At 42.1% G+C, this 15,220-nt stretch overlaps 1 protein-coding gene across 18 annotated transcripts in view; it reads left to right on the forward strand.

Annotated features, from left to right (window-relative positions):
• Positions 1–15,220, forward strand: part of rapgef2 (Rap guanine nucleotide exchange factor (GEF) 2) — a 142,576-nt gene that overhangs the window by 96,091 nt on the left and 31,265 nt on the right. For 9 of the 18 annotated variants that reach the window (XM_034689712.1, XM_034689713.1, XM_034689717.1 and 6 more), the window contains one exon: positions 14,597–14,728. The exons of 6 other annotated variants lie outside the window; for them this stretch is intronic. In XM_034689712.1, the coding sequence (XP_034545603.1) occupies positions 14,597–14,728 (132 nt within the window). Of the gene's footprint in view, positions 1–5,613; positions 6,335–14,596; positions 14,729–15,220 lie in introns of those variants that run through there. 3 more of the 18 variants (XM_034689725.1, XM_034689727.1, XM_034689728.1) reach the window with 3 other exon arrangements.

Genomic DNA, 15,220 nt, shown 5'->3' on the forward strand with positions numbered 1-15,220 from the left:
TAACAGAGTAAACCTTTTCACAGACAGAGAGGAGGGTAGGAATTTTAACAATGCAAAAACAAAATACAAAGCAAAAGGTTAAAAATAATATATGTAAATTAAAGAGAATGAAGTGGTGTGTCAATAGACCAATAAATCCTTGTTAAAGATGTTTTCAAAAATAAATAAATATGGATGGATTAGTAAATAAAAGCATTAAAGGACAATAAAGAGGTTTTCAGAATAAGAGGACGACATCATATCACAGAATATAGAAAATGGAAAAGGATGAATAAAGAACATTTAAACAATACATGAAAAAATAAATTATAAAACAATAAATAATCAAATAAAATAAAAAACATTTAATTAGTTAGATAAAACTTAAAATAATAATAAATACAATTAAAAAGCGGTGATTAAAATAAACTCGCCCAGGGCTCAAAATAAATGACTCCAAATTAAAAGCCAGATTTAAAATGTAAGTCTTAACTTCACTTTTAAAATCACCCAGAGAGCTTGCCCTTTCAATGTCCAGAGGCAGAGAGTTCCACAGTTTGGGTGTATAGAAACAGAAAGCTCTCTGGTTGATGCTTTTGAGACAAATGACGATCATTTAAAAAGGAAGCATTCGAGGACCTCAGGGATCAAGCAAGATCATAAAATGTCAGGAGTTCTGTGATGTTTGAAGGAGCAAGGCTTTTAAGAGCTTTAAAAACAAGTTGATTAACTTTAAAATCAACTCTTGAAAGAAACACGTAGTGCAGTCAGAGTTTAAAGAAGTGGAGTTATGTAATCAGCTTTATTTTTACATGTCAGGTCAAATATTCAACCTGTCTGATACTTAATTTAACTTTTAAAACGACTGATGACATGATGCCTGATAAAGATCAGTACACCACATTCATTTCCTGAACTTTGCACGTAGCTCAGGTGTTCTCTTCAGTTATTTCTGATGCTGAATGGAAACATGAACATTGTGCAAGAACAGGAAGGATACAGACAGTGACACAATCATTTAAAAAGTTAAATACTTCCAGTTCATAACCTTCCACAGTTACTCTCTAACGTGATCCGGAAACCTCAAATTACTTATCAACTTCCTACTCACATACCAACTATCCTGCTCTGCCACTTATTCTCCAGGAGCTCCTCTTTGCACTCTCCTGTGTGATGGATGCACCTTGTCGCAGGTGCAGGGGCACGACAGATGTTTCGCCCTTGTGAACCTCCAGGTGTAATCTTTTAAACGTGCCTGGCTGCCTGTGTTCGTGCCAAATTATTTTCAGAGCCGTGTGCAGGTGTCAGGAACAGCTTGATAAATGCAATCATCCCTCGGGCTGCAGCAACCATGAGAACGTAGTCTCTTGATTAGATCATCTTTCGCGTTCTAACAATGCTATTTAGAGCCGTCGTAATGGGACAGACGTCGAGGATTAATGCACTGAGCTGGCAGTCGGGAGAGCTTTCTACACCAGCCCCTCTGCTGGCTCACAAACACGTTCAGCGCACAAAGATAGACACAGATCAATGAATCAGAGTATGTTCAGTTTGATCCTGTAATAGTCGGTGTGTGTGGGAGCAGTCATGTGTCCTGTTTTCTTGAACAACAGTATACTGAAAGAGTACCAGCTCAACCAGTGTCTGATCTGATCAGTGTTTTAAACTCAGAGGTAATGAGAAAATACATTCAAAGGATTTCTGCAACCTGTTCAGCCTCACCTTGAGTGAAGCTTATAAGGAACTTTGAATTCTCACAGCCCTGACTGATGGGAGACGAGCTGACGGACTGGATGAGGAGTTGGACTTAAGATTTGTGCTCAAGACGTGACAAAGCTTGTTGGTTTCTTTGTGCTTTGAGTGTGTAAATCTTACTTTGATTTCTTGTGTTTTCGGACTGTTGTGTTGTGATGAACCCATCTTGCTCTGCTGGCTGTATTTTCAACTCAACTCAACTCAAGCTTTATTTATAGAGCACGTTTAAAACAACCAGGGTTGACCAAAGTGCTGTACAGATCAAAAGCAGCACAAATGACAAACATAACATACAATACAATACTAAAATACATAAACACAGTGCAAATACATAATAAAATAAGATAGAATAAAATAAATTCAAATTGAATTAAGATTGCCAGATGTCCACTCAACATTAATTATTCTCTCTGAGTCACTTCGACACAATGCTTGTAAAGGTACCTGCTCTGTGAATTTGTATCTAATGAGCTGCATTGCAGAGTTGTAATAAGAAGCTTAAGGAGGCAAATGTTGCCTTGCTGTGATCAGTTCTTCTTTCCTCCTTGAAACACTTGAGTCTGTGTTTGTATGTGTGTCATGTGTTTATGTGTGTGTGTGTGTGTCATGTGTTTATGTGTGTCATGTGTTCGTGCCCCAGTGTGTCATCCAGCAGTGTAATGAGATTTTTATTGCTCTAATGCTACGCACCAGCAACCAAAACACCATCACATGGCCTGTCCGACAGATGCATGGAGCACTTACTGCCATGCCGGCTTCACCGACTGTTTACAAATGGCAGACGAGGCCCCTCCCCCTCCTCCTCCACCACCTCCTCCCCCTCATGCATTTAGCTCACTCTGCAATTGAGAACGAGTGCATTATGTGATTCCCAAGTGGAGTTTTTCACGTCACTGTCACACTCCCGTAAGATCGATGCTCCCAGACCCTCTGCCTTCACATTCAGCTCGTGATTAGTCAGTAAAAAAATGATTAATTGGCTTGTTTGTTCCTAGAAAGCCCTAAACGATGGGGGATGGGCAGGAAGGCCTGATATTCCCCAGACTCGACCTCCGCTTGCCGCGGTGATGTAATGATGCCCTCGTTGTATCCCCCCCGGCAATTGTTGGAGACGTTAATGATCGGGCCGCACAGCAGAGCACCTGAGCTTTTTTTTTTGTTGTTGTGATCCATTACATCATGGCTCAGGGCGGGAGGGGTGATGTCATACCGGGGCTCCAGCCTCCCTCCCACTCACCTCCTCCCACTCAGCCTCCCCCCGTTACTTTTACTGGAGCTGCTCCAAAACCAGCAAGTAGCAGTGTGCTGCTTTCCAGGCAGTGTCTGAGGCAGAGAGGCTAGGCTGTCATACCAAAACCTGCAGCTTCTACTGTCCTCACACAGAAGAGGAAGAATGCTTGACTGGTGTTATTTTAGGGAAATGAGTGTGTGTGTGTTTGCAGAATTGTTACAGAATTTATTCATGATCATGAAGAATTTAGATCAAGTATTATTATAATCTTCAGGGTTGTCAAAACATTATTTTTTAGCATACTCCAGTGCTCCTCCAGCTTTTGTGATACGACGCTAGCATGGACGCCGTTCACAATTAAGCAGGAAGGTTAGAAGAAAGAGTTTGATCAGTCTACAACCAAGCATAAACCTCCAGCTGCAAGGATTTAAGCCAATGCCGAAGTGTTAAAAACTGCAGTTCATCAAGTGTCCACTTGAGGCTGGCTCCGGAAGTACCTGAAACCACATACACACCAATTCAAAAAAGCCGATCTTTACAGCAGAAATAAACATGTTTACAGCCTGGTACAAAAAACAAGTCTAGTCTGGATAGCTCATTTCTCTATCGTCACACATTTTAAGGGGATGAATTTTTTCATAACGCTGCAATTTCAAAGATATTGAGATTAGGAGTTTTCCATAATGAGAGGCACAGCTGACTTGATTGACAGGCGGGAACACTGTAGATTGGTGAGGAGGCTAAAGCCCGCCTCTTTACCTTGACAGAAGTTAGGTTGAGTTCAACATTTCCAATATGGCTTCTGCCGATGATTGGCCTCAAAACAGCACTTCAGAAACAGATGAGTGACATCACGGATACTACGTCCATTATTCATACAGTCTATGTCTACAACTCTACCCGCTCAGTTACTTCTGCACATGCTTTGACTCCTCCAGCTCACTGTGTCGGCGCCTATAGAGGTGGTCATTTGGCTTCAAAGCTCATAAATGAATGCACGTTGTCCATTTTATATACAGTCAATGTTGCCAGCTGACACCAGTCTGATCGGCTGGACCTGTATGCTTAGCTCTTCCTTGTAATGTGTGTGATCAGGTTGTCCCCAGTGCTGCCTTTGCTATTCAGAGTTAAAAATCATAACCAAGAGGTTTCAACCAATCAGAATCAAGTGTTTAACACAGCCAGGTAATAAATGTGCTAAAATATTGACATGTCACACCTGTTATTCTTACAAAAATGGAACGAGATGGCAGCAAATGTTTGACATGTCACAGAATATCAAGAAAAACACACGGCAAAATGAGAAATGACAGAAATAAAAAAATAGACGTTCATTTCTGCGTTCTGATAGGTGACACTTCAGGGTGATGTGTGTCTTCCTCTGTTAGAGATATTGAGATGATAACGGCAGCTCTTTGTGTCTCGTCTGTGATCTGATTGGCTGTTGATGGTTATGAACTGTAGCAGCTCTGTTGTTGATCGTCTCTGTTGGCCTTTAAGCCTCCATTATTCCCTGTGACACGTTTTTGTCATTTAAAGTGCCGTCCTCATATCTCCGTCTGTCAGGAGACCTTCATGTATGTATGCAATACCCTCGGTCTCATGAGGCAAGGCCTGCAGCCTGAACACACACACACACATTTATTCCCCTTCCTTCTCTCACTCTATCCTGTTGTGTATTTGTTGGTGACACTGCTCCTCATTCTAGTACAGCTGAGTGAAGGTGAAGTGGATGTCTATTGCCTCTTTTACACACACACACACACACACACACACACACACACACACACACACACACACACACACGCTCATCCCCCCCCTCATCCCCCCCTCCCTCCTCCATCTCGCTGTGTCTTGCTGCCTCCGTCACCACAGCAACTGAAAGCCCTGGAGGGTGTGTAGGGGGGTGGATGGCGGTGTGGGTGTGGGGGGCTCGTGCTCACCGAGTTGCCATGGCTCTTCCAGCTGAGTGACAGTGACGGAGTGACATCACTGCTGCCACTCTCTGTTTTTCCACCTCCTCTCAAACGATGATCCTCCTCCTCTCTCTCTCTCTCTCTCTCTCTCTATCTTTTGCTCCCTTTTTTCCAGGAATTCGATGCTCCTCTTTCCCTCTTTCCCTCCATCTGTGTATCTTTTTACTCTAACTCTCTCAAGAGGAAGTGCTGCTGTCTCCGTTTCTGTCTCCCCGCCCAGGAAACTGCTCTCCTCCATCCCGTTTCTATGCCAACACCGGCTCCAGCCTCGGTCTTGTGCTGAAGTGAGCGTGATAATGGCATTACTCCCACTGTGCTCCTCTCCTCCTCGCATCCCTCCATCCTTCAATCATTCATCCATCTATAGCTTTCTATCTACCTTTCTGTTTTTTTTTCTGTCATCTCTTCATCTCTCATTCTTACTTTCATTTGCACCCCCACCCTCCTCCTCCTCCTCTTCTTCTCTGCACTGGGGGAGCTGTAAACCCCTCCGGAAAAGCACAGCCACAGCGGCTCTGCTCTTACAACATCACTGTCTGGCAGGGAGGAGGTCCTTACCCCCGCCACCCCCACCTCCAGCACCACCACCACCACCACCGCCGCCGCCGCCCTCCTCCTCCTCCCCTCCTCCACCCCCTGACACACATACACACACCCCCCCCCCCCCCCCCTGCTCCCGTTACAAACAAACCTCTGGGTTGAACGTACAGTATCTCTGTGGAGGCTGCAGGCGTCTCGGTCTTCAAATAACGTAATGGTGCATAAAGGCGTTTGTGCGCGCGTGTGTTTTCGTGTGTGTAGCTTCACTTTCGGTGGAGGGAGGGGAGACAGGGAGAGAGAGAGCTAGAGAGGAGAGAGAGGCGGAGGGAGCAAACGTGAGTGAAAGTGTTGTCAGCCATTTTTTCTCATCTTTTTTTTTTCCTCTCACTGTTTTCTGCTTTATTATCGGCGCGCCGCTGCTCTCCGGCTGGAGATGTGATTGTCAAGCGCGCGTAAAAGAGAAGCTGGCTTGTCTTCAGCTCGGATAAAAGGATATTTCCCCCTCTCCTCTATTCCTCCCACTTCTCCTCTGTGGGTTTAAGATATTTCTGCGGGGAGGCAGAGGAATAAAACGCAGAAGCTGGTGTTGGTTTGGAGTGTCTGATCAGGCCAAGAAACAGCGGATACTCCCAAAACTGTCAAGCCGCCGCCTCCTGCCAGAGAGACGGCGCAGCTGAAGGGAGGGGAGAGGAGAGGAGGGCAGGCGGCTTGGACGAAGATGGGGGTCTGTGCTTTGGCGTATGAGCAGGTCCGGAGATGTTAGATTTTTTAGCCCGGAGAACATTTTTTCATTATGAAACCATTAGCAGCATCAGACAGCAATGGAGTCCCGAGCCAGCAAGATAAAACCCCGGTAAGTAGCCCTATCGACGTGCAGCGTTTTCTCTCCATCGTTCTTTTTTTCCCCCTCCCTCCCTGTCTGCTTTATGAGCCATAGATATGATTACCGTCCCTATAATGGATGTGCATCGGATTTCTATCGAGCCTCTGCAAGATGAATGAACACAGGGCAGGCCAAGGACGAGACAGGAACCCAAACGAGCTCACCAGAGGCTGCTTATCGCCCGATGTGTGTCAGTGTGTTGTACTAGAAACGGCCGCCATGTGCTTGCTGTCAGACGCGCGCACAGACGCACGCACACTCGCATTAATGTTAAAGAGTCTTCTGATCTTTTTACCGTCAGGGTTATTGATATATCGCGTCATTTTCATAATATAGCAAGGTGTTACAGAGTGTTCTTTTATCATAGAGGTATCACAGTGATCTTCCTTCAAAGTCACACACACACATCCAGATGTGTGTGTGTGTTTTACGACCGACGACTGTGCCCTCATTATGTTTTACGACGCACTTAAGTGACAATATTTGATTGTTGGTCTATAAGATGTGCCCATCAAATTAACTACACTGCATCAGAGGAAAAATAATCGGTACAAGCAATAAAGCAGAGTGTTTAGACGAGAGGTGATGTCATGTGCACAAGGATGGAGCCTGTGCCCTAAATTCAGTTACCCCACCTTTGAATCAGAATCAGAATCAGAATCAGCTTTACTGGCCAGGTATGCTTGAACACACAAGGAATTTGACTTTGGTAAACTGTGCTCTCTTTGTACAAGGCATAAGAATAAGACATACAAATAAAAATATAATAACAATAACATCAGCTTTAAATACAAAAGAACAACAAGTAGGCATGACTAATATGTACAAGCAAAATAATATGATAATAGTGCAGTGGTGAGTAACAGAGGTAGTTTTTACATGTAAAAAAAACTCTGAGAGATGCAGCAGCAGATCATTGTAAAGTCAGATGAGGAATCAATTCAGCAGACAATGACTATAAGATGATATTTCATGCGTTTTGTGCCTGAAGATGAACACCAGCTGTAGCAGTGTCAGACCCTCTGGTGTAGTAGTGCTGCTGCTGCTGGTGGCGCTGTCCGTGGTGCTGGAGGCGGCCGGCTCACAGCTCCTGCAGACACTCTCGAGGCCTGAGCTGATCTGCACTTGAACGGTAAACGGATTGATCGGCTGTCAGCGCCTCACACAGCGGGACCACACACACACACAGACGTCCAGAGGCAGGGCTGTAAATCACACTGATGGACAGGTCCTGGTTCGTGGAGCACATATGCCGAACGAAAAATACTCTTAATATTCGTATAATAGTCATAGATGTGTCACTGCTGAAGACTGATCGTCAGCTCTCCTCAACATTTGTGCTGCTTCCCCTCAGGAAGGCTTCATGGCATAAACAGGCCCCCAAGAGCTCTATTCAGGAGTGATTATTGTATTGAAATACATTGCATAGCAACAAAAACTACATAGTTACATTTGGTAACATGTCTTAAACATGAAATATGTGCTTTATTGACTTGATTCAAAGAACTACACTTTGCAATATGCTCTTTATTTGATGCTAATTTGCAGCCAAATGCAACTTTTCAGTTTGCATAGTAGTGTTCTTTTTAACCACTTCATATAATCCAGTTAGATCCTACTAACTACACATAGTTTGATGCTCAACTGATTCTGAACATACCTATACAACACACTTTTAGCATTTCATGCAAATCTGGTGTGAATCTCTGGTCCTCAGTCTTGGCTCCTGTTCCAGTAATGCACTGAAACAGATATTTTAAAACAGATTTCACAGGTTTTCTAGCAAAACAATACTAAAGTATCAAAGTGTTGCTACTTACTTTATGAAAACAAGATGAAACATCATGCAGACAGTCAACCAGCACATCATTAAAACACATCATTTGTTTTTGGCAGGGTATTTTAGTTTAGTAGCCAGAATATGATGGAAGCATATGCACCTCGAGTAAGATAAAACAAGCAGAAGAGCCAGCAAGTTAACACAACTGGCAATTATGTAAAACACAGACAAACACGAGTGCAATAATCAATGTTTGGCTCATTTTATAATTGGCTTTCTTTCAGCATGTGGAAGTTATTTACATATTCTGCACCGAGGGAAGAATGGAGGAAAGTTATTTTTGTTTCTGTTTGTGAGGGAAAATCTGTAGAAGAGTACGTTAGAGCACTAGGTCTCATTTTCCTCTTCTCCCCCCTTCATTGCCCCCTTCCTTGCCCCTCCATTTGGGTTTGTTTTCCTATGTTTTTAGCATACAGATTGAGCCTTGTGTAAATATTCATTAAGCCCAGCAGGAAACCCACTACAGGTAGAGTCAATAACAGCTCTTATTACTGTAATGACATCACCATGGTAGGCTCACAGTCATTGATAGCTATATATGAAATTCCCTAATTACTTATCTCTTCCCTGTAGACCGTCTTACAGCTGCATTTTATCTTTACAGCAACAAGACACATGTTGACTTACAGCCTCACAGTACACTTCATCCGGATTTATTAGGTTGTTATGGACATTTATGGCTTTATCTTTTGGCGATAGCTTGGCCATGAATGGAGTCTCCTTATCTTGGAGCATTTTATGGGGAAAATGATTTAGCCGTGTTGGGCTTGGATAATAAATCAGACAGGATTTGTAACCAAGGACTACTGAAACCCTTCTCTGTAGCACAAAAATTACAAGTCTTTTTTATATCCTTGAAATATTTCCAGCAGTATGCCTGGTTAAAAAACGACAGTAAATTAAAACGACAAACAAACATACTGTTGGGAATATTAGTGATGCACTGCACATTCAATAGAATACTTTATATAGGAGAGGAGCTTACTTTTTAAAATGACTGACAACTGGAACAGCAATGTTTGCAATTGCAGTATAGGGGGCAATATTCTACGTCATAACTCATCATATCCTTTTCAAACCGCTGATTTATGTGGCATTGACTAGTAAAGCTGTAACCAGGGAGGGGAAACCCCAGAGAGCATATAAGGCCCTTTTAATGGGACACCCATCCAAGAGGGTTTTAATCTCTTGATCCACCAGGCTCAGAAAGCGAGAAGCAGCCACCATGGACACGAGGCACTCTGGGATGTCCCTGCTGTTTCTTAGCCGTCCAACACTGGCAGCTGTCCATTTTTTTAACAAGTGAACAAAGTTAAAACCACATGAGCAATAGTGATGCAGCTTTGAGCAGCCTTTACTGGTTACAATCAGGAAGAAGAATAATGTTGATGTTGTGCTTTTCTCTGCAACCAAAACTTATTAAATCAACATTTCTGTTAAGTTGAAGTTTGAGGCTGTTCTGTTTTTAAGACTCTGCAATCCTTTGCATCATTCAGGGTTGCATTTCTGAGCTCGGCCACCCATAGGAGACGTTCAGAGCTCAGCACAGATTCACCCCCTGCATATGCAGGCAGCAAAGAGATTGAGAGGCAGCCAGTGCTTCCACACAGGGCTTCCACCCAGCAATCTAGGTCATTAGGTCTACAGTGTAATTCAAGTAGCGCCACATCTGCTCGCATGTAGGCAGGACTGGCTGTTGTGGCCGGAGCATTAAAGTGATGCATAATCCTTCTGTCAGCTGATAGTTCGTATTGTTGGCTTGTAGTTCGGCCAAGCTTACTTCAAAGGTGTGCTATCGAGTATTTGTATCAAAGAAAGGCAGAGAGGTGTTTTAATCACAATTACATGCTGTCACTAACAGACAATAGAATGCATGCACAGTATCTGCAGATCAATGTGGGTAATGATGCATTGCACATGTATTGGCGTGTCATTGTGCAACTGATTGGAAAAGCTTAATGAGTGCATGTCACTATTGTTGTCCTGGCATCCATCTTGGCCTAGTATCTTGCATGCCATTGGGCCGAAGAGGTCAATGGACCACATGCTTATATACTGAACGGACCCTGGCTTATTGACCGACAGACGGATGACCCAAATGAGTAGAGAGAAAGGATTAAGTGTTTATTATCCTCTCCCTTTATCCCTGTTTCAAGCCCTCCCTTTATCTCTCTTTCTGGGGGGAGGGGCTTGTAGTTAATGGGGGGGTGGGCTGAAGGAGGCGGGAGCTTGTGGAAACCAGTTCGGATGTTATTATTATTGACATGTGGACCACCAAGCCACATCGACCAAGTCCATATGACCAAACTTCTACTCTCAGTAATGAGAACACTCAATTGAGTTAACCCTTTATAACCTGATGATGCAGAGGCGAGCTTTCATCCCTACATGGAATCATTTAATCTTTAGTATTACTTTGATCTAAAAGGACTGTCCTGCATTTTCAAATGAAGAGCTGCTGATATTTTAAAGTTTAATTTCTCACATATTGAACTTTAATTAAAAGCATTTTTTTTAGCATGCTTTCATAAGCCATATTTTACTTGCATGAGCAGGTCAATTATCATTGTTCTTTGTAAGAAATATTAAGAAGCTACAGAGGGAAGATTCCTAGCTGTTCGCCTCTCAATTATTGAACATGTTCATGCAGGGAAAGCATTCAAATGTGCTTCATGATGACTGAAAAATGGCCAGAATAACACTTAAAGCAATGCTTACGAGGAAGTAGTTGATGGTGAATATGACTACCTTAATAAAATGTGTTACTTAGATTTATTTGAAGGCACTGCTCTAATAAAAAGTACAAGTTAGAGAAGGTAAAAATAATCCCTGAAACAGTGGGGATACTGAGCAGACTTTTGCTCTTATATGAATGCATATGTTTGTTTTTATATAAGTATGTACAGCTGCAGGACTGTGCATCTTTAATACACTAAAATAACCCTGCAGTGTCTGTGTTAATCATACCAGAGGAGCATGTCCACCATGGCAGCAGAGCAGCTCATTCAGGCTATCTCAGACAATACTTGCTTATTCTATCATTTAATTGGATTTGGATAGAGAATGAGTATTGTCCTTTTAATGCAAGTATAATTACTTTTCAACTCAGCATTCATGTAGTTGCAGCTGGTTGACGAAAGTGATCTATACGGTCAGTTTGCTGGAAACCAAATTCCCTTCAGGATTGCTTTAGAGTTGATTCCTCTGTGTGCTTACTACAGATATTTAGTAATAAACATAAATGGTTGTAATAGTTGCTCCAACGTAACTTCACTTCTGAGCTTTGAGTGATTTACTGCACCTTAGTCTCTGTTGGTCCCAAAAGTCATCAAAAGGAAATGTGATGAGGCTTTGTCACTGCAGCTCCAAACAGACAAAGAGATTCGTCACAATAACATCCGGCCGGTAATAATGATACCGTGGAAGTCAGCTGGAGGCGTACAGAGTGAAGTGGACCAGATGAGGGGATGGGGACCAGCAGCCCGAGGGGGGGTTAGTGACTGACTGGGCCCTCCGGTCGACCATTTTAGTTAGTGCAGCCATCCAGATAATTAAACGTGATGGCAATCTTTGACACAGTGCAGTCACATCACACCTCAGTGCCACAGGAGCTGTAATGTCTCACTCTCACTCTCTTTCATTGACACATAATGGCACCTTTTCAATACATATCTTCTATTTTTCCCATTTTCCCTCAAAGAACCAACAGAAAGGTCCCTAAATGTCTCACCACATCTGCTCCTGAATCACCACATCACTTTCAGGCTCTTCAACTTTATTGTGAACTCGTCTTCATGAATGTTGAAGATTTTTAGTGAAAACTAGTTTCCAATATTCCTCGGTGATAACTCTGGCAACCAAAACACTTTTGATCCCATTTCCAAAACTCTTTAATTAAGTGGTAAAGCAGATGAGCGCTTCAGAGGCTGTGACGACAAGCATTTACTTAGAGCATGTTCAAGAGCAGATGACGGCTCAAATCCATTTAATTGCAAATGAACTTCCCAAAATGCATTTCTATCCAATCTATTCCATTTGTCATCCAAGTGGGACTTCACGCTGCTGCTGCTGTTGAGGCTGATTTCCAAAAAACTATCTGAGGCGGTGTGGTTATTTACAGCCCAAACTGACACCCAGTACTTCAGAGACCGTTTTACCTTTTACAGCTCAGACGAGAAGAGCTGAAAGCCTGGCAAACGGCTGCACTACTATCCATCCAATGTCACACTAACACCAGGATTTATATCAAGAAGAACATGCATCTTTTCCCTTTAAAATTCAGTCTGACCTTCCTTTACTGGCACTCTGCAAACATGGATTAAAAGTTTTTACCCTTCAAAATAGACCATCCGCATGTGAAAGCGAACATTTTAAAACACTGTAACATCAACATTTAGCTCTGGTACCATTAGATGAATGAGGCAACCTAGTTAAGTCAGCCATATTTGACTTTTCGGTGTAAAAATGTATTATTTATGATGATCCGCTCGAGCCAGAAATGGAGGTTGGAAGCGGCTGAGGGTGATCTCCCTGCTGAGAATCAAATATATATTGGTAAATAAAACATTCAGCCATAAAATATTCAAGTCTATAGACCCTGTGAACCAGTTTACGTTATTTGATTAAATTTATAATGTACCCCTGTGGCTGTCTGTGGTCAGATCTGAGGGGTTTGATTCAGAAACACTTAATACTGTTCATTTAAAACAATACACTACGTGCCAGATGAAATAAATTATAAACACTAATGTTTTCTTGACATTTACAGATTGTAGATTAAACAAATGTTAACAGAATTTAATTAAAGGGCCCAAGATGGCTTGACATTTCTAGTCATAATAGATTTGATTGCCCACTTGCTTCTAACTGTGTTTACCTCAGTGTGAAACCACAGTGTTGATGCACAGCACAGTACTGAAAGGAGCTGTACCAACAAACGCAGCTATTATTTTATCATTTAACTAATAACCATGCTATAACCATTGTCAATAAAGTATATAATATGTGGGTGCAGACATAGTATGTCATTCCCCCTACTCTCTCCCAGTTTCCTACACTATCCACTGTCCTCTCCTTATTAAATGAAGTTGTAAAAGCCCAAAAAATATAACTTTAAAGTATCTAATACTTGAGCTATATATATGTATAATCATTTCAACTACCCTTTTTTTACTAAAATAGACTTAAGAGATGTCAGAAACATACAGATATTTCTGATATTTTTGCATCAAACTCAAACATTAATCGATTATCAAGTGTACTTTAGCTGCACATGAATTTCCTGTCATATAAATGTTTGTTTCAGCTTAAATACCACACTAATACACACAGTACATCATTCTGTTTGAATAAATCATAGGATTTTGTTGCTGCACTTCTTTATTTTATTCATGTGCCCCCTTAAAATCCTCAGCAGGGGGTTTGTGATGTGTTCTACATTTTGGGGTCAACTCTATACAGAAGTGGGTTGGCTCATTTACGATATGTTAAATTACAGCGGGGCTTCCTGCTACTTTATACAGTATGAATTACTCAGAGGGGTTTCCCTCCAGTACTGCCTGGTGTTCATTTAGGTTATGAGAGTTGCCTGCTTTAATTAGGGAGTCTCCTTAATGTATGCAGAGCTGCTTGTTGGTTTACTGCATTCATAAAAGAGTGTGGATAACAGCTAATATCAGGAGCTGTATCAGCAGACTTTGCATTTTTCAGTCGCTGTATCATTTGGACACTTGGAGGTTCATAACACCTGTCAAGCTCCTAAAACTTTGTAATAAAGGTACATTACGTCCTTTTACTAACACACAGACAGAGTACAGCTGAGGGGACATTTTTAGTCAGTCTACTGTTGTATTAGAATATATTTGACAGACCTAATGTCACCCTGATGATTTAATTAACATCTTTATGTTTGCCTTTGTCTTGCTTTGATAAGAAATTTCAAATTAAGTTGAGCTCTTCCCGTCAGACTTATTACTATATTCTGTTCAGTTAACATTGTTTGATCACAGCTGTGGAACAAAGACAAAGAGAGTCCCTGGTATCCATGAAGAGAGTATTATTAATAAGCTTTCTTATTCAAATTCCAACTGCATTTTTAGTTGTAGCCTTTGTGTACATCACATGGGAAAAGGACACATGTTATCCTGTTCATGATTAAGAAAACAAGAATGCTGTGATTATACTTCAGAAAGATTTGAAGAGAACAATGAAAGAAAACTGCAATAAAGTCCCTGCAGAAGAAGAAGCTCCCTTTATACTTTTAAGACATCATACCGCGTAGTGTGTCCGTTCAGCTGGCAGTCAACATGAGTGTTAGCATGAGTGACCAGCGATGGCGGCTGAGCTGGCTGATACTGACCATCTGTGTGTATGTTGTGTGTGTGTATGTGCAGCTCCCTGCAGACTTCAGCAGACTTCACCTGGCCGACGGCTTGCACCCACAGGTGACCCACGTCTCCTCCAGCCACTCAGGATGTAGTATCACCAGCGACTCTGGAAGCAGCAGCCTGTCAGACATTTACCAGGTAAGAATGCCCCAAAACTGGTAGTGGATCCCCCAACCCTGGACTCCCTGGATAGTTCAGTAGGTGTGCTAGTTTGTCAACCAAATGAAGACTAATAAAGTTCCTCATTGTAGATTTAATCTCCCGTAGGTCATCAATGTTTGATGGCTTTAGCTGGTGTGTTTTGTTTTAACCCTTGAAGGGTACAGTGTGTAGAAATGGGAATATTTAGCGGTCAGATTGTAGATGGAAACACTCCCCTACTCACACATCACGTCGGTGAAGCAACATTGGCCTTCGAGGACAAGAAGCTCCTGTGATGCATGATAAGTATGATCATCCATTTGTCAAGATTTGACCATCAACCAATCACTCTCTTCTTCCTCATCTTCCAACTGGTGCATTTTGCGCAGCCATTCACTAAATACAAGAACTTAAAGAAACTTATGAATACTATATTCCATTTCTACCAAGTCTGCTCTGCTATAGGCCGCTAAATACTACACACTGTAT

This window comes from Notolabrus celidotus, chromosome 8, assembly GCF_009762535.1.
Source record: "Notolabrus celidotus isolate fNotCel1 chromosome 8, fNotCel1.pri, whole genome shotgun sequence".
In the NCBI taxonomy this organism is placed as follows: domain Eukaryota; kingdom Metazoa; phylum Chordata; class Actinopteri; order Labriformes; family Labridae; genus Notolabrus; species Notolabrus celidotus.